Source organism: Amblyomma maculatum, chromosome 1 (genome assembly GCF_055883805.1).
Source record: "Amblyomma maculatum isolate TAMU_Amacu chromosome 1, ASM5588380v1, whole genome shotgun sequence".
In the NCBI taxonomy this organism is placed as follows: domain Eukaryota; kingdom Metazoa; phylum Arthropoda; class Arachnida; order Ixodida; family Ixodidae; genus Amblyomma; species Amblyomma maculatum.
Genome location: NC_139344.1, coordinates 23,846,291 through 23,866,825, shown reverse-complemented (window position 1 = coordinate 23,866,825; position 20,535 = coordinate 23,846,291). Strand labels below are relative to the sequence as shown.

The 20,535-nt window shown below is 47.0% G+C and overlaps 1 protein-coding gene across 2 annotated transcripts in view; it reads right to left on the bottom strand.

Moving 5' to 3' along the window:
• Positions 1 to 19,897, bottom strand: part of mdy (diacylglycerol O-acyltransferase) — a 179,285-nt gene extending 159,388 nt beyond the window's left edge. The window contains exon 1 of one of the 2 annotated variants that reach the window (XM_084587871.1): positions 19,584 to 19,897. In XM_084587871.1, the coding sequence (XP_084443997.1) occupies positions 19,584 to 19,711 (128 nt within the window). In that variant the 5' untranslated portion in view covers positions 19,712 to 19,897. The remainder of the gene's footprint in view (positions 1 to 19,583) is intronic. The other variant, XM_084587873.1, reaches the window with a different exon arrangement.
• Positions 19,898 to 20,535: the final 638 nt, after the last annotated feature.

Below are 20,535 nucleotides of genomic sequence, written 5' to 3'. Positions count from 1 at the left end.
TATATATATATATATATATATATATATATATATATATATATATATATATATATATACGTGAACGGCTCTGTGCGCAGTGCTCTGGCACGGCAGGATGTGATTCATGTGGACGAATTGGTATCAGTTGATCACATTAAATGTAGTGCAGAAATCGCTCATCGTCGTATTTTACCAGACGCCTCTCACATCGCGAAAAGCAGAAATGCGAGTTATGATGCAGCAGTATTACAGAAATATTTAAGTAAAATACACCGAGAGGGACAGAGAGAGATGGAGGAGATAAATTATTCACGGCTGCTCACGTTTCGGCACATGTCGCGGTTTTGAAGCGGTCGCCTGGAGTGAACTGCAGTAAGTTCTGCTTCTCGCGATCCGAACTCAATTTATTAAAATAATCTTTTCAGCTACGTACAAACGCACCATGCAGTTGTATGAGAAAATTACGCGTCAAAAGGATAGAGAGGAGCAATTTCATGCAATGCCGGCATTACTGCGAAGGTATTTTCTCTGCTTGGGAGAAAGCAGCAGCGGCAGCAGAAATTTTCGCTACCCTGCGGGCGTGTTGCAACGAAAATCTAGCTGGTAAAGCGGAGCTGAGGCGATATGGTGTGTGCGTTGATTAAAAACAAGAAAAAAAAAAACGAAGCGACCAATTGTCTTTCGATGCCTCTAGCGAAATTCGACAATGGTACCCAACGTTGCTGCCGTATCGTGTTTGCTTGTTCAGATAAAGAAAGCGGAGGAAGCCTAGTCGCTGCTACAGTGCTGCCCAACAAAGCCCACCGTGAATGACGAGAAAGTCTTGTTGAGGCCGGGTATTTTTGCAACCAGAAAGTCGTCATAATGTCCTGCGGTGACTCGACACCATGAAAAAAAAAAAAAAAAAAAAAGAACGCGCAGCATGGAGAGGCTGTGCACAAAGGTTTCGCTGAAAGCCTAACGACCACCGAACAAGTGTCGCCCATTTCCTGCTGCTGTGCAGAAAAGAGGAAGCAGCAAAAACACCACCAGGAAGCATTGAGTTATGAAGTGAAACTCGAGTCATCCGACGAGACGCAGGAATATTCCTACTGACACTTGATCACGCTCGAAATTTCACCAAACTAGACTTGAATGAAAAAAAAAAAAAAACTTCGCTCAATACGTTACAAAATTGCGTGCTACTGCGCGGCAGTTTAATATTCTGAGAGCACGCTAGCCGTAGCAGTCTTTCGGCGCACACTTGTTCTTTTGAGAGCACGTATGTCACAGTTCCACAGAATTACGAATAATAGTGCGAACCGGCACGGTATTTAAAGCAAAAAAAAAAAAAAAAGAAAATCATCAGCCTGACGACAGTCGCTTAAGGGCAAATGCTTCTCCCATATCCTGTCAATTAGCCCGGTCCTGTGCCTACTGCTGCCGCCTTACCCCCGCACACTCCCTAATCTCATCCACCCAGCCAACATCCTAACGGCTCCTGCTACGTTTGCCTTTTCTTGGAACACAGTCTTCGCGATGATTCGTTATCTTGCCTTCGAATCGCATGCCCTGCCCATGCCGATTTTTCCTTATTTCAGCCCTTTCTACGTTGCCCTCAATTTAAGCTGAACCCTTTTCGTTAGCATACATGTATCTATCCCATAGGTGAGTACCGGTAAGATGCAGCTGTTATACACCTTTACCTTGAGGGTACTCGTAAGCTACCACTCATGGCCTGAATGTACTTGCCAAACGCGCTCCCTCACAATCCCATTCTTCTCGTGGTCCTTATCTGCGGCCACTACCTGTCATGGTTTGTTGGCTTTAACGTCCCAAAGCAACCCAGGCTATTAGAGACACCGTAGTGGAGGGCTTCAGAAATTGCAACCACCTGGGGTTATTCGCATTCGATCCCGCATCCTTGGGCACAGGAGTCGAGCGCCCTAACCACTGCACAGCCGCGGCGGGGGTCATAAGCAACAGAGTTGAAATTTGGGTCAGTTGGTACATGTTCTTGAAAAAAAAAAGAAACCAGTCAAAAGACGAACGACAACGAGGACTCGATGTGTGTTCCTCGTCTTCCTCTTTGCCCTTCGTCTTTTGACTGGTTTCTTCGAAAAGCTCATAAGCAGACGTATCCGCTTATCACTTCCAGCGCCTCGCTACCTACCGTAAATTGCTGTTCTCTTCCGAAGGCTGTTAAACATTACTTTAGTAATGCTCATGAAGCCAAATATTGCGCCCGTCAAGCTGTCTACTTCGCGCTCATTGTACAACTATATGAAGTCCATTCGAAATAGCGCATGTGCTGCTCCCGCGTTGGCTTAGTCGTGACATTCGGCTGCTGAAAGCAACATCGCGGGTTCGAATCCTGGCTGCGACTGTCACATATTCAAGGAGGCGAAATGGAAACACGCTACAGTGCTACGCGATGATGTCGCATTTTGAAGAATCCCAGGTGGTCGAAATAAATCAGGGTGCTTCCACTAGAACGTTTCTTACAGTCCATTGCAACCGTCTCTTAACCTTACCAAAACAATACTAGCTAACGTTCGAACATAAGCTTTGCTCCGAAACTGCTAGAATCTTGTCGGCGGTTGAAGTCTGAAAACAAACCGAGTGCTGTTATCACGCAAGCACAAATGCTTCCATCGATGTCCACAGTTGCACCGCATGTCAATAGAGTCTCCTTGCGTGTGCGGAGGAGCACTTCCCACGCTTTAGGCATACACAACACACGCAAAGAAAATAGATAAAATGCACCCAGTTCTCAGAACTTCGTCATCGGCATGCAGGGGTCCGATATCGGTCTTTGTTGACCAGCACCGCTGACAAATAGATAAAGTCATCCGGCTCATATCGGCAGGTCATACGGGGGGCACAATGGTGTTCCCTGACACCATCCATTCCATTGTATTCTGGTTTTCTACATCCGCAAGGCTCGAAGGGCGTCCTCTTAGTTCTAGTCTAAAGAGATTCCAGACTTGTCCTTGCAGCGAAGCGTCTGCAATCCGGTTAGTCTCCGGTCCGTGCAAGCAACTTGCCACCACAGAGCTTTCTAGCTTACATCGGCGCAGATAATATATATAGTGCCGCGAAACGTTCAAAACTGTATTTGTTTTTTTTTTTTTTTTTTTTTTAACAGCCGCCGGCGTACGGAATTATCACTCTGATTCTGGATCACTTATCAGTTCTTTATTCTTTGTTTGTTAATGCTCGATGTCGCGAGTTGCACCTTTATCAGTTTCGTTGTAGCGGAAGATGCACCGAGATCTGTCTGGAAGGTTCCGGCCACTCGTGCGTCTTTCCACAATGTTCCAGCCCGTGCTGGTAGCTGTGTGCGACGTTATCTAGATTGTTCTGTGCAGACTTTAAATTGAGCGTTGACGAGTGTGACGGGCATTCTTCGTTCGACGATCGACGAGCACGTTTGTTTCTATCGCCGCCGCCGAGTTGCTTAGTTCTTTTGCGGGCGCAAGTCAGCCCAAATAAAGAGTTCCTTTAGTGCAATCATCGACCGTTCATTTGTGTCGTCGACCTCGTCACCACTACGTGACAATAGTATAGCAGTTAATGTAGCTACCGGTACACCGAGGTGGCTTGAGTGGCTATGTAGCTAGACTACCGAGTCCTAGGTCAGGGGTTCGGCCTAAACAACCGCGGCTGCATTTCGAAAGTGACGAAATGAGGAAACGTGCGAATTTTGTGCGATATTAGAGCATGTTGCATAGTATCCCGTATGCTGACAGCCTACCATGCTGAGCTGGCACATAAAAATCAGACTAACAATCAATTATTTAAACTCACCAATCAATCGCAAGCCTATATCGTTCACACGCCACCCATCGTGAAAAACAGGCGGCTCGTATACGAGCCTCATGCCTCTGGTACGCTTCATGCTGGTACGTTTCGTGCCCTTGATAGCGCGATTAGGTCGAATGTGGTCGAATGGGAAATTGATAAAACGCGAATACGTCAGAAGCATGCTCTTATCTAATTAAATATATAAATTTATGGTAGTTATTTAAATAGTCACACGAAAAAAAGAAACAGTCGCGTAACAGCTACTGCGTAGGCTTCAAAGCATTTTAAAAATCGTTCTAATAAATTTAACCGTGAAAGCGTTATATTAAGCAATACAGTAATGAAGGGCGATATACTTAAAGGCCCCATGACTCATCGACCTCAAGTACTCCCGCCAAGGTGGGCACACTTATCTATATTTCACAAGGCCCGCAATGCTCCCCAAAGAAACAGCTGGACACAGATTGCGTAGAAATACTTTTCCGCGATCAGTAGGAGAATTAAGGCACAGTTGCACAATGAAAAAAAAAAAAAAGAAAGAGAAAAAAAGAGGTGACTATTGAGACTCGTGTGGCATATTACGCGACAGCGTTTCTTTTGTGCACCCAGTTACATGATTACGTCATTACCGCTTATGTAGAAAAACGACAGCGACATTACGGCTCGTTCCTGAATCATTTATGCAATGCGCAGTGGCAATTCCCCTTTTGATGCCGTACACCACATGGGATGCCGGGTAAAGCCGTCGACAGTTCATTCGGGTGAAGGTTTTGAGCTCAATTCGGAGAAGTCCATGGACACCCACCATGCCACCTACCAGAGGCAAGCTCATAATATTTCGAGGCCGTGAGGCTTCAAGCAGGGGGTGCAAGGGCCCGGGTGTTTTCCACCTGTCAACTACACCACCTGTCAAACGCATGCCTATTTTTTCAGGCTGCGAGGCTTGAGGCAGACACTGCCGACGGACGTTTTTTTTTTTTTTTTTTTTTTTTTTTTACATGGGGCTACTTACGCTCTAACCTCGGCGGTCATGCAGGCATTGCGAAATCAGGGGGTAGACGAGCCGTGCGTGAAAGTGCTGGAAGATATCTATATAGGCTGCACAGCAACCATAGTTCTGCCCAAAGAAAGCAACAAAATTCCTATTAAGAAATGTGTTGGGCAAGGAGACACGATCTCCCCAGTACTATTCACAGCTTGCTTAGAGGAAGTATTCAGAGACTTGGAATGGGAGCAGTTAGGGATAAGGATAGATGAAGAATTACCTCAGTAATCTGCGATTTGCTGATGACATTGCCTTGCTAAGTAACTCAGGGGATTAACTGCAAAGAATGCTTGATGACCTAGACAGAAAAGCCCAGATTAGGGAAGTAACAGCAGTTTACTTTAGGTAGCGAAGCACTGCAAGTAGTAGGCGAATATGTCTACTTAGGACAGGTAGTAGCCGCAGATCCGAACCATGAAAGGGAAATAACAAGGATGGAGGGATGGAGCGCATTTGGCAAGCAATCCTGCAGATTATGACTAGCAGCTTGCCGGTATCGCTCAAGAGGAAAGCATACAACAGTTGCATCTTACCTGTACTTATCTATGGGGCTGAAACGTGGAGGCTAACCAAGAGGGTTCTACTGAAATAGAGGACAACTCTGAGGGCTATGGAACGAAAAATGGTAGGGTTAACATTAAGAGATGGGAAGCGTGCAGAGTGGGTCAGAGAAATAACTCAAGTTACTGACATTCTAGAGGAAATCAAGAAGAAGAAATGGGCATGGGCAGGACATGTAGTGCGAAGAAAGGATAACCGATGGTCGCTTAGGGTAACAAATTGGATTCTAAGGGAAGGAAAGCGTAGCAGGGGGCGGCAGAAAGTTAGGTGGGCGGATGAGGTTAAGAAGTTCGCAGTGGTCAAGAGGATGCAGCTAGCACAGGACCGGGTTAATTGGAGAAATATGGGAGAGGCCTTCGCCTTGCAGTGGGTATAGTCAGGTTGATGATGATGATGACCTACGCTCTTGCGTTAAAACAAAGTCACGTGTACTAAAAAGTTTAAAACCTTTACACACGGGAAATAGGCACAAACGTTCTCTAACCAGTGAACTATAAACAGAGAGCGAACCGTGGGATAAAAAAAAAAAAAAAGAAAGAAAGCTTCGATATCGTCATACGCAGCTTTTAATAATGTGACTACGGGTTAACAGACCCAATATAGCCTTCCTTTCCGATTTTTACAGGCTTGGTGCGCCTATACAATGACTCCAACCGTGCGTAAACACAGCGACTTTTAAACGGCATTCGTGCATAACAGGGACCGAGCCGGGCACACAGACCATCTCGCTTCCTCGACACGCGCGGGCAGCCGGCGTCGTCCAGGAATATGCGTCTGCACAACAGACGCCTTCGTCGTGCGGAATACGCAGACTTGCGTCTAGCAATGGCATTGCTCTCTGCGCTGGAGAGGATGCCCCGTACGGGGCATCGGAACGCCAGGCTCTCTTATAACAAACCCCTTGTGATGTAACCGCGCCTCACTTCTGTGCGTTCACACGCGCAGCTGCTGCGGCCACCGCAGGTGGAAAGCGCACAGATTCGCTGGGATTTCCGCGTTAGTGGCGACAGAGACTGAAGGCGCTCGCTCATCGTCGGCACACGCAGGAAGCAGGATTTATGTTTTTATTGGCGCACCAAACGCGGCTCTGATCAATCCACTTTTCCTCTTCGGTTACTGGCACGAGTAAGTCTCAGTCAGCTTATTATGGCCCAGTCACAATAACAGGCGTCTCTAGACCATGCCTCGGTCAACCAAGCCGACGCTCGTGTCGGGGCGTCTGCCCGACGGAAGCGAGCTCGCACAAAAACGGCGTTGAGGGGAGGCCTATTCAAAAGCAAACATTTCACGTGCCTTAATATTAAGGGGGAAGGAAGGAAAACCGCAGAGTGAAAATCAAGACTAAGTTGCCGTCTGACGAGTCTTGACTGTGGCGAAAAGACTAAAAAAGAAAGGAAAAGAAACAGCGTATACGACGGAGACGACGAAGATGTTCTGTCACGAGTAGTAGCGTGAATCAAATTACAATACATGACAATCCATTAGCTTCGCCACTGCATCATCTAGGGGCCCACAGAATGCATTCGTGCAACTTTTATGCCCACGAGGGGCGAGTACGATAGCGTTCTCCACCTTCGAGACAATAGAGGGTTTACAAAAGTAAGTCTGGCAACCATGAGCGGCACGCTGATCCGGCGCTGGCAGCCATATTTTGTTCGCTCCATCCGTTCGCTTTGGTTCGCTTCGTACCCGTCCGTCAGCGCCCGCCGTTCTGTCCGCGTTTTTCATGTAACCTAGTGTGCTATGCTTGGACCTCTCTTCTGTCCCTGGCGGTGTCTGTTAGCGAAGCCAAGAAGCGTATTTTGACAGCCGAGGCATAGCGGTTACAAACTGCTCTACGAGTCATGCATGGGCCCCTCGTCGATCCGCGCAGCGTCATCCGTATCCAGGTACAATATCTAGAGTTTTGTAATGTGCAGATTTTTTTTTTTGTCTGTGTGCCTTTGCTATTTGCTTTTACGACTATGAGAGACGATCGCGAGTTTGCTTGGTTTGCGCATCACCGTCGCTCATCCCACTGCTACCAGTGGGATACTTGTTGGTGAAATGAGCGAGGATGCAATTTGTTTTGAGATGAAAGAATCGTGCATAATTTGACGCAAGTCGGAATGGCGCTTAGCACTTTCCTGCCTATGCCGTTGATGCAGTTATTGGCACGGGTCTCAGAAATAATCGGGGGCTGCTTAAAAAAAAAAAAAAGAAAAATGTGTCATTGTAATTTCTGCTTCCAGTAAGTGAAGATTGATTGGTGTGCAATAGGCAATGATGAGATAATAAAATATTTGTAATTAATTGACCAATTGATGAAATAAGGCAACAAAAAAAATAGAAATTGATGATTTAAAGGTGACGAAATGCTCAGAAGGAAAAACCAGTACTTGGTGATGCTAATTAAGGAAATTTAGAATGTGTAATTGATTAATTGAAATAATTGAACGTGTTCAAAGCTGTCAAATTGCTCCGAATGGAAAGGTGATTGTTGCTGACCTTGAGTATTGGTGTATAAAAATATAAAACATTAAATAAAATAAAAACAAATAATCGAAATATTAAATAAATAAAAGCTAAAAATTCAAAAACGGAAGAAAAAAAAACGTGTGTGTGTGTGAAAGAGAGAGACGCTATCGCGTCATGTCCTTAACGGCGGAGCTTAAGTGTCCCCCTAATGTTTTATAACAGTATTATATAATATAAATCTGACTTTATGAACACAGCCAGTTGAACCAAGCACTGACACTTCGCAGCAATGTTAGTTGACTTTCAAATTCCTTTTCGTTTCAGCCGAGTTCCTCTTCCTCAGAGTTCTTCAAAGCTTCCCATGACAGCACTTTCATATGAGGTTAAGGCTTCAAATGTCTGCTATCTGACAGAGGGAATAAACAAGAAATCAGCATACTTACAAAATCAACTGAATTTCAGGTGGCTGTCAATTAACGAACCATCGGGCGACTCGATAAAACGCACAGAAGTGAAAAGCAAACTGTTATTTTATCGCCGCACTAGCAGGTGTGAAGGCACAGAATGCAAACTTGAGCGGCGCGCTCAGGACGCGGACCGGACTTCGCATGCATTATCACGTGATAGCATCTTTCGAAGCGGGCTGGACATGAGCATATTACAACACACTAGTGGGATGTCATCTTCTCCTGCTTTACTAGACGCCGCGGGTTTGGCAGCCGCTTTTGCAGCGTGAAACACGCACCTCGGGCGCACTAGACAACCGTATTGCTCTCTGCACGAAGCACTACAATTTCGTACGACTGTGAAAAGTAGTTTCGGTAATCATGCCCTTGTCTTAAATCAAATACACAATGGTAAATGCAACCTACGTACAAAAGGTTTCAAAGAACGTATTTGAACTATAGCGTTCGGTATACATGCATTGCTCCTTCTCCCGTGTCCTCCATCGAAGCATAAGCTTATCCTTCAAGTTAACAAGGCTCCATAGCACGCAAAATAACCTTGCTGTTTTAGGTGACAGCACGTTCTGTGAGCTAGCTCCCAGCCACAGGGACGTGCAGTAATGTCTTACATGATGCAAGTGACACTTGTAAAACCGATTAGGATTGTAAACGAGCGGTCGCATACACGCGTATTTCCGTGCGCATCCACGACGGTGCGCTTGCTGCAGAAGAGTACGCAGCAACATGCTGGCATCATTCCGAATAGAGCTGGGTGCTAGCAACGACTGCTGTGATGGTAAAAAACGAAACAATCGCTTGTGATCATTCCAATGCACCTTGCGGTGCAAGCACGGGTTCCACGAAGGCGCACGTTGACAGCGTACTCGATGGGAGGCGCGGGCGGACTGAACAAAACATGGCCGCCGCGCACAGTTTCTGTTTCTTTCACTAGATGGCGCTAACTTTTGTGAAGCCTCTAACGTAAGCAGGAAACTCCTGTGGAACATATTAAAAGAAGAAGGTATCGGTTATGACATAATAGAGTTCCTACAGGAAATATACCGGGATAACAAAGTAGAATTAAGTGGGAAGGGATAAGAAGTACGGAGGATGTCAAAGTATGCAAAGGATTAAGACAAGGCTGTCCTCTATCACCGGTTCTGTTCATGCTTTATATGATAAACCTGGAACGGAGGATACAAGACAGTAACCTAGGTTTTAACCTGTCATATAGATTAGGTGGAAAGGCGGTAGAGCAGCGCCTCCCCGGTTTGATGTATGCAGACGATATTGTGCTGCTAGCTGAGAGTCATTCTAAATCAATAATTAAGATATAGGGAGGGAGCTTGATAGCTACTGCTACCACCCCGTTTCAAAGGGGACGCTCCTATATTCCGTCCGTCCGTCCGTCCGTCCGTCCGTCCGTCCGTCCGTCCGTCCGTCCGTCCGTCCGTCCGTCCGTCCGTCCGTCCGTCCGTCCATCCATCCATCCATCCATCCATCCATCCATCCATCCATCCATCCATCCATCCATCCATCCATCCATCCTCTATTCGGGCGCCGGAGATAAGAACGAGGCACACCGCACGGCACAGGGGCGAACACTGTATCGATCTGAACGAGATCGACACAGGCTGTTCACAGCGAGCATTCAATGAAACCATGGTGTGCCTACAGCAGTGATCGAGGCCTTGGTGATTAGTGGACAGAATACGAGGAATATCGGACATCTTGAGCACACACTAAGAAAAGTGTTTCTTGGTGACATAACCCATGCAAGAGGTCGACTTGCCTTGTTATGCAAAATCTCTAAGAAAATTAAAAAAAAAAATCTGAAACTCTTGATGCCTTCAGCCCAGAAAGCATTTCCTACTGCACAAGGATCAGTTACCGTATTTTTCCTTTCAGGATAAAGCCTTGACGAAATCTCGTTTGGTTTGTTGGTTACGCAAAACTACCTTTAAGCAAATGAATCTAACGTTCCGAATTTTCTTGGGCCGTTCAGTCTGTGCCGAACTCACGCATTTTTATAGTGCCTGTTGGAGCGCATAATGAGGTACCAACTAGCACTGACTTCAGCCTTAATGCTGAATCATCTCTCCACTGCAGGCAGTAGACAGTCCGCGATTCTTTCCTAATCTGCCATAGAAAAAAAAAAAAAATCTTGTCAAAAGAGAATGCTGTCTTTCTTTTTTGCAAGTTCGCGTCTTCCTTTCAGCTCAAGATTTTTTTTTTTCCCCCTAATGCAGAAGCATTGCTGCCCGTATTCCTGTATTTCGCCGTGGCGACTGTGAAGCCTCCTTCCAGCAGCGGCTCGAAGAAAACTCGTCTCCAGTGGGTTTCAAACCCAAACCGAGGCAAAAAGGTGAGCTTCGATGGAACTCGCGTTAGAACGCTGCTCCATCTCGGTAGACGGTTTCGGCACCTGATAAAACGTAAGTCTGACGCTGTATCTTCACCTCCTGTGACGAAGTTGCAGGAGATACGTTAAATATACCTCCTCCATCCCAATGAAAGCCTAAAGCATCCGTTAGCTAGACATGACAATCTGGGCCGAAGGAAAGCTAGATGAAGTAAAATTAGCTGAAAAGTGTGCTAAATAATATAACTGCGTGTATACCGCGCTTAGCCAAGCTAAACCAGCGCTTAGCGTTTAACGTAGTAGAGTTAAATACATTGTTGTGCAGGAAATCCGACGTTGTCGACGTCGTGAGCGAAAAAGCACGAGCATGGATGGCTCAGCATCAAAGACATTTGATGAAACTACCAGAGCATTAGTGTTAAGGAAACGCGTCATACTGAAATGGTGCTAAGGAATTGAACTATCCTAATCTTTTATCAATGTTTCAAATGTTTCAGACATGAAGAGACGCAATTGTGCACGAAGCCCTACAAAGGAACGAGTTCCACGAGCGCGAACACGTGGTAACGTTCACAACGTAACGCACCGTGACAATTTTCAGGTAACAGCGCGCATTCATCTTTGTATTACAAAAGGACAGGTAAACGGGGCCTTACCCAGTTAGGAGGCGTTGCTTTCATAGAAGTATTTATTATATCGTCTAGTCCTCATTTTCGTTCAGCAGAGAGTCTTTCAAGGTATTTTTTTTATCGTTCTCAATACAAAGTAGGAAGAAACCTGTGCGCGAGCTTCACTTCTTTTTGATTACGCTACGTGTCGTAATCACGCTCACAACAGCGGCCCGCGTATACACAGCCTTGGCGACACACGTCATGCCTGTCAAACGTTACACGGGCATGGCTGCGCAGGCGTCACGAGCGAAAAGAAAGCAATCGTGAAACTGTTGTTGGCCCCCACTGTGCTGTCGCTGGCCTCTCGCTTGTTTGTGACAGGCTCGCTCCTTGGCGGTGGGCAGAGAAGCCGGAAGGGGAAGCTGCGGAGTCGTTCATTGCCAATTTGTCGAGAGGGCGCAGAGAGGAGCCCATTCGTGACGCTGCGCATGATGGTAAATTGAGTGGTAGCTAGCACTAGGGGTTATTTTCATCAGTGTGGTGGCCGAGTGATCCCTGATCGGGCGCGTCAGTCTGATGTTTTCATTCGCGTATAAGAAGGAAGGCAGAAAATGAGGAACGGACCGCTTTCGAGCAGCCTATAAAACCACAGCTTCTGTAGACGCTTTAGCCAGATCCTTATGGGCTGTTTCGCGGAATAATCGGCTCATATGCCTTGAGCATAGGGACCACTGAGTGCCAAGTTTCGGTGAAGAAAAAAAAATGAATCGGTATAATAAGGCATTGTAGGATATGTGGGGTCGGATTGCACACGGACTATGATGGACGCCTCAATGGAGGCCTCGGCGGCTCCCTCACGCGCACAGTTGACGGTCGTCTTCGCAAATCGCCTCCGTCCATCTCTCACACTTCCCGTGAGAATGAAACGATACAACCAATGGTGTTGGACCGTTTCCACCATCATCTGGAAATCGCATCGTTTCTCTCACGTAACCAAATTGGCGTACTTCATTACACCGTCCCGATAATTGCGTTTCTGTCTTCGTTCAGACCCCTTTTGTTCCAACTTTTGCTCAACTATATGCCAGTCTAGAACTAGAACACTGCCCATTCTCCTCTTTTGCCGAACAGTCGAGTCCCCACATCCCCCTCTTTTTCCTCTCCCCTTGTCTGGAGTGACCGGCCCTCGTCTGCCAATCAAGACCAGGGTCCTTTAGCAAACCAGGATCAGAATATATTGAACGCTTAGTCTGCGTTATTAAATAAAATGTCTCGCTATATCTCTCCGTTGAAATGTGGCCGCCGCGGTTGAAAGGAAATAGATCCCACCGACCCTGGGCGCAGCAGGAGAACGCCATGATCAAGTCACAGCGGAGGACAGCAACTTCAGTGCAGTTGGCGAGGAGAATAGCCTAGTTGTAGTCGAAGGGATGGAGAGAACGTTTCGCTCTAGCACAGCTTGTGCTTCGTCCTATTAAAGTTCGTTTTTTTTTTTTTTTTTTTTTTTTCAACAAACACCTAGGCCTATCGGTTGCTTTCACCGAAAGAGTCACTGCCCGCCCTAAAAAAGACTTTAAACCAAGAGCCCGTTTCATAGGGACGTTATTTGAGGATCCGCGCTCTGGACCACAGCCTGGAACGCCGAGAGTCGTCAATTACGAAACCCGCGAGGTCTTGATTTTATCGAGGCGCGAGCTTCCCGTCTCAAATGAAAACAGTTCAATGCGCTTCCTCAGCTGACTAGGAGGTTCGTTTACGAGATCCGCGCGGCGAGCATATCAGCCCGCTGCAGTGGCATTACCGCCCGCAAGGTTTCTCCCGGTCCGTGACGCGCGAGCGAAAACGAGGCGAGGACCAAAGAGGACGGGGGAAATTTCCAAGCAACACCCCCCGAAGAGACGCTGGCGCACGCAGGAACTCGATCGTTCCGAAAGTGCAAACGCAAAACGCAGCGCGCGCTCTTTCTTGCAGACTGCTCCAGTCATCACAAGACGCGTGGCGACCTTCGGCGAGGGGCTCACGAGAGGGTAAACGCGGGAGCGCGAATAGGGGTCTGTCCGGTGACGCGTCTGCCGAAGGCGGACAAATGCGCCGAGGGTGAAGTCACTCGGTACGAAGCAACCGTCGTCGATGCCAGTCCCTGGACTAGGCGCATACCTCGATTGCTACAGTTTACCGACACCTTTCTACAGCGAAAGCCGAGGATCGCCTCGTGGAATCTTCAGAAGGCTGGCTGCGTGTGGCACGTGACTGGAATCAAAAGGAGCGAGGAGAGAGAGAGAAAACAAAAAAATATTTCTGCAGCATCGTCACTTAGCCACGATGATTGCGTTTCAGTGCAGCGGGCAAGATTTGTAATTTGTAAAAGAGAGCGACTCACTGTGAAGAAGCGCGGGATACGCAGAGAGAGGTTCTGAGGAGCCCTGTGGTAACAAGAAACTACATAAGCACCCATGTCGCAAGCTTCGACTCGCTAAAAAGCAATTTTCTCGCCCTAAACAAAACTTGAAGCAGGTGGTTATTAGTTTTTTATTATTTGGTTCTGCCTTGCTCGCGTTTTACTTTATTTTGAAACCATAATATTCGACATTTTTTAATTAATCCAGACATCAATAGAAGGAACTGAAAGAAATGGACGGACGTGAAAAGCGCATGCTGCGTCCGTGCACTTTCCCCATTTTAAGCTATTTCTTATCCATCGGCTGACCCAGCATAGAGGAGGCTTCGTACAACACGTTTGACCGAGTGACCGCGGAAAAAAACCTCCATGCAAACTTCAGCGGAAAGGAGAGTATCCCAGACGAGACACTTGAGAGGCGGGTGAACCTGTCGCTGTTTACATCCGCTCCAAACAACACTCGTGGGAATGCTCCGAGACAAACAACTGGCCGCGGGATGGGGCACAGGCGCCGTGTTTTTCCAGCTTGTCGAGGAAAGACAGACGGAACAGAGTGCGAAAAGCTCAAATAACGGTCCCCACTGCTGGAATCTAATCTCGGACATGGCTTCAATATGCACAGTGACGGCGCGCCATTCAACCTTCCCCTCTCTTCTCCGCGTCCGTTCGCCGCCCGGCGGGCGCTGATAAACTTGCTGTAAGTTCGGGTAGCAACGACACTGTTGCGCCCTATCGGCGTGTACGCCGGCGCGCGCGTCTCGGAACCCCGGCGGGATGAGGGTTTCGGCAGGGAGAGACTTTTCGCCCTGCCCGCTCCTTACTTTAACGACGTGAAAGGACCAAGACAAGGGCTACAGGACAGGACCAGGGCTGTCATGTGCGAATGTGTGAATGCGTCCAACTCGAGCGCCCTTTTCGGCCCGATCGCGTAGCTAAGACGCTGTCTGTTTTTTCTTGCTTTTACGCCTAAATATGGCAAAAAAAGAAGGCGAGGCACCTTACTCGTGGACCGAAGCCGATACAAGTGCACCAATTGCTTTAGCCTTGTCGAGCCGGCTGCAGTCATTTAAGAGAGTGACTAAAGGCGTAAATAAAAGTTACGAATAAACTACGCCCTCTCAGCCCATGATAGGTTGCGACGGCATTGTGTTAGCAAGATGAACAAAGGAAAAGCGATGGGATGTTTGTGTAAGGAGGTAGTTTCGAGATTACTGCACGCTATTTCTATTGAAAGTGAACCCACGCCGGTAATGAATGACTCACTGCTGCAGCGCCTGACGGCACTGCACTGGCTGCGGCAACGGACACGATATTTATGTATATATTGGCCCGAACGACAGTTGGAAAGTTTTCAATAGCGATGTTCAATGTCCACGACGTCTAATATGAAGTCAGAACTAATAATAACTCTCCCATATCCCGAAGGGACATATTATGGTGAGGCTAACCCCCCCCCCCCCCCCCCCCTAAAAAAAAAAATAATAATAATAATGTGCCTCTGCCCGATCCCGAAGGGACAGATGGACTATGAGAGAAGCTGTAGTGGAAGACTCGGGAATAATTACATCACATGAGATTCTCTGTGACATCGCAGAAGACACGGGCGCTATCTAAATTTAGTATCCGTCGACACGCCGCCGCCGCGGCTACGATAGATTGACCGCTGGTGCGGAATGCAAAATATGATTTTGTATTTAGTTACTTTACATGTTTGTATAGAGTCAACACCGTAGGTGGAATAATCCTAAGAGCGATAAGTAATGTATTCTTGAGAACTGCTTTATGCACTTTATCAGATACTCAAAACTGACAGCAAAAAAGCTCGATGCACTTTAGTTAGCCTCGACTTGCTCATTTCCGCGACTTGATCCACCTCGTGGATGCAAGTTCAGACGTTTTAAGCTCAAGTTATTAACAGACGAGAACATCGAGTCATGAATATAGCATACACTGGCTAAAGGCAAAGAAGCTATGGAAAGGAAATTATAGTTATATAGACATTTACGGCCCATTAGCAACTGCGGCTATCATTTTTTTTTATTTATTATTTAAGCATACTGTAAGCCATGCTAGGCTCTTACAGAAGTGGGCGAACTAATGAGACCGTTATACAAAATGAACCATGCGCCAAGCACAAGGTTACATGGTCTCTTGTGTTCACTGCCTGGATGTTATGCTGCCTATATTTGTCTTAAAACATCGGCTTTCTTCAGAGATGAAGAACGTGCGACAAATCGACAACTGCCTGTTCGCGTGAAAGCAAGGGTAGATGAAATGAGTTGTGTTGGCTGTAAAATGAAGTAAAATATTTTTTTCAGTTCGTCGAGTTTTATGCACGGTATTAAAATATGATGTACTATGATCACATCACCGTAAATTTCACATACAGGTTTGTCTTTTTTTGTTTTGCTTGTAAGAGATTGTGTACAATGCGTGTGAGTGTCCTATGCGCAAATGACAAAATTACCTCGATGAAGCGTTCCTGATGTTGAGATGATTTCCAATCTCATAAAATATGGGATTTACAGAGTGCAGCTTGTTGTTTGGTTATTCGTTTTCCCAAGTAGCCTGCCACAAAGTTCGCTGCGCACTAGTTTGACGCAATTCCCGTGTGGCACGTTCACACGTTTTATTTCCTGCTTGTATAGCGCACGCATCTGCTCTCTCGCTAATCCCAATCCCAACCTGACGGTGGTCCCAGCAGAATTTTATATGGTTCCTGTGTCGTGGCCTTTAATATATTGTGTATGATACTACCTATCAAAGGTTCAACAGCATTTTTGGAGTTCAATGCAGCGTGTACGATCGGCGAAACTGTACGCATGATGCTGTTTTTTGGTGTTTGCCTTTTCTCTACGGCAACACAGATGGAGTAACACTAAGCGGTGAAAAGTGTTGTATAATGAGGCTAGTCGTACAATAAACGCATAATATTTTACTGGAAGCGCAGTACAGCGTGAGATTTTGTGACATTTGCTTACTGGACTGGCATCGTAGAAGGAGCACTTTTAAAACGGCTGTACAGCTGGTGGCTGTACCATATTCAGGCTGTGGGTATGCGCTAAAAACCGGGGAAAGGAAACAGCGTTAACTACGAACGAGAAACAGGTAACCTCGTTTGACGTGCGAGAAAGAAAAAAAAAGTTTGGTTTTCTTTGTGGGGTTTAACATCCCGAAGCGAGTAAGGCCGGAGCCATGGGGGACTCCGGAAATATAGACCGCCTGGGGTTCTTAACGTGCACTGACATCGCACAGCATACGGCGCCTGGATTTTCACCTCCACCGAAAAGCGGCCGCCGAGGCCGGGATTCGAACTCTCATTCTTGGGCACAGTAGTCGAGCGCCGTAACCACTGCGTCACCGCGGCGGGGGAGAAAAAAAAAAGGAGGGGGGGGGGGGGGGGGGGGTAGGGGGGCGGAATCTTCTTCACAGATTAGTGACCGAACGTCTACGGCTCTCAAAACATTCGTCGTGCAGATAACACTGAAGTGATAAAAAGCCCTAAAGGCCAGGTTACATCGCCCGGAATGTGTGCTCTCTATAAACCTTTTCACTGTTTAAAACGGATGAGCGAACATGCGTACAATTCTGTGCGCTGCCTCGATTAACGCAGCGGACACATTCCACGGGGCTATCACTGTTCCCTTGAGGGCAAAAAAAGAAAAACACGCACGTTACATCTATCCATAAAAATTAATTTGGACACATGTTGAAAATAACCGATAATGCGCTATCTATAAAGAACTAATGGGCTTGCGAAACAATTTAGACGACGCCGGAGGTTGAACAAACATGGCATACGTCCCGGGACGGCGTATGCAATCGTACTTTGTCCTTGTAGGCAGGCGACAGCAAACTTGTTAGTTCGCAAACGAAATCTCGAGTTTCGTTCAAATCAGCTAGCAGCACTGCTTATCCACTGGCGTCGCCCGACGAGACAGTGCGACTAACTTAACCTTCGCTCTTCCTATCGTTTTACTTACGCGACGGTACAGAGTAGGCTAAGCAATCTACGTGACAAACCTTCTGTTCGCCTCACCCTTAGCTGTGCTTCGAAAAAGTGAACGGCACAAAGACAGTTCATGAGCGCAGTGAAAAGCAATCTTAAAGGTATCCTAGTTCGCGCTGAAAGTTGCCAAGTTTCGTTGACGACCAGTGCTCACGTGCCTGCTTTCGGCCTTTAACTCTTTGAAATACGAATCATTATTTTGGCCTTAAAATAGTGGTAACCTGATGAAGGTTTCAGCACCTGTCAGTGACATTAATGCGGTACGGTAGAGCACGCCCGTTATTGTTTGAATAACTGGCATTTTCGCCGAGTAACTAATAGCGTGGTTTCGAAGGGCGTGTAGTTTCCTCTCTCCTCAATCTATCCGTTACTCTGCATCAGTTTGATGTACTAATTTATCATAAAAATGCACTGAATATTATATTTTCGTTTGCTCTTCTCTGCTGAATATGATACCCTAAATGACACATTTCATCTCGCCCCCCCCCCCCCCTTTTTTTTTTCTATATTACAGATCACACACTCTCATCGCTCCATATTTCAAGCACGCAGCCCGCACCCTGTGACAGCGGTGGACTGCATATAGTTTTCATGCGTAAAATTGTTCTCTTCGAAGACGAATTGCCCCTGCCCCCCTCTTTCTTGATTATTTCTTCCTGCCTTGTGAGTAAAATAACAATTTTAGAATCGTCCAGAATTCTAGAACAATCCTAGAGTAATATAACAATTCGAGTTGAAAAAAAAAATATTCGAGTGCTTCTCATTAGCTTTTCAACAAGACAGCTTTCTCAAGCTACAAAGGTATGCTTATTACAATCTCGCTTCATGCAGTCGTCTTTAAAACATCTACACGAAAGGCATCGAATCGCGAGACTGACGAACCCGAGTAGACATACAGCCAGAGCTCGAGGCAGTCCGCTATGGAGCGGAGTAACGGGAAAAGGAGAACTGATACCCAGAAAATGTTCGTCACCTAATAATGATACGAGAAGAAGTTCGCCCCTCAAAGGCTACCCTCTTGACCACGAGAAATGGCGCAGTTACTACGCTTGATGAAAACACTCACTAAGCGTCTGGTTTCGCATTGCAATAAGTAAATAAATAAATAAAACAGCAAACAGAAACAAAACTGAGAAAGTAATATCGGACAGAGAAGCAATAATGACGCGGGTAAAAAAAAAAAAAAAAAGCGTGCCACTACACTTGCTAATCTTTCCATTTCAAGTTCAAGCGGTTCAGTCACTAGACTAAACCAATTTCCTTCAATATCCACTTCCATATCGTTATTGGCGGCTGAAATTTTTATCGATAATTTGATCAAGAGAAAAAAAAAAGTATATTTAGTCCTTGAATGTAAGCTAGCTACTTAACTGCGCGTTCGGGGTACTCCGAGCAGCGGTACCCCTCGGTGCGGGAATACCTTTGGTAATCCTAACACGTTTTCCCTCTAACCTGTGGGATAGGCAAGCGACAGGGTGAGAGCGCCAAGCCAAACTATTCAACAAGTTAACGTACTGGTACTTCTAGCACAAAACAGGTTAGAATGTCCTCAGATAATTTTTTCCTGTTAGCTAAATAACGCAGAAGTTTGCAGAAAAAAAAGTTGGAACAGGCTAAATACAAGTCGCTCGTAATTTCCCTGCAACCTGTCAAAATATTCGCATCTGGGATCTTTAACGGTTTGGGTGCCTCTGCGCACGCAACAATAATGAGATGGGCCATGCTTAGTCAATCGTCTTCGTGCCGCCAAATATGACGATTCACTAAACATCCCATCTCGAGGGCCGAGTGTCATCGCCGGCACAACGTGATCGGTGACCCGCGGTTACGCTGAAGCGCGTGATTCAAACAGCAGTGTCTGTTGTCAGCGTGCAACCAGAGTAAAGAGACAGCACTGGACAACAAACACATTGGAGACAACACACTCACGGCAAGTCGGGGGCGAGACGGCGCTCTTTAGCTTCGTACTCCTGGATCTGCAGCGCGTTAGCCAGGCTCAGGGTACGGCGTATCCGAACCCCGTTGGTGGTCGCGGTGGTGCCGTCCTTGTTGGCCATAGCGGGCTGCGCCCGGAAGGAGCGCCGTGCCGGCCGTTACCGCGTCCAGAGACTGTGGGCGACGAGCGAGTGACGGTCGCTTGCTCGCAATCACTCAACGCGCGCGCGCGTCGCCAGCCTTGCGGTGCGCCTGTGCACGCCGCAACGAAAACACCGCCCGCTGCGCCCGCCAGCTTGGAGTTAAAACGGATGCTAGGAGATAACAGCTGTTTGGTCGCTTCGGCGGCTGTCGCTAGTGGCGCCGCCTGTCGCATGGCCGCCGAAGTCTCTCCCGCAACTCTTCTCTGTGGTCGCGCCTGCTTTGCGTCTGCGTGAGCGGTCGCACGGGCCACGCGCTCCGCCAGCCACGTGCGTGGGGCTAAACTCTTGGCTGGGGGCAGGCCCTTCGTCCCTGAAGGATATTACGCGATGCAGACATCGGAAGTCACCGGTGTGGCGCACAGATTTAACCACCGCAGCCAATTGGAGGAAGGATGCCAGGGATGGCAACTGCTTTTCGGCAAAGGAAACAAGGCATACAAAGCGAGAAAAGTGTTCCCGAAGCTTAATGTATTGTGATTACAAAGGGAAGATGGGCACATTTTTCGCTTCACTGTTGTTGCAGAAGCGTCCTGTCGTTTAAGGCCACCGGCCTGTTACGTTACCAGTTAGTCTGCTTTCGTACACCATCAGCTTTAGATTCCAGTAGTGATTTGTTGGTGTCGATGATCAATGCGCAGCGAAGTTAACCGTACCAGCACTTGCACGATCGTCTTTGGCTCATTTACTTTCCCTTTCATATGGCTACTCCAGATCCAGTTAATGACGCTAGGGGCAGCTTTGCA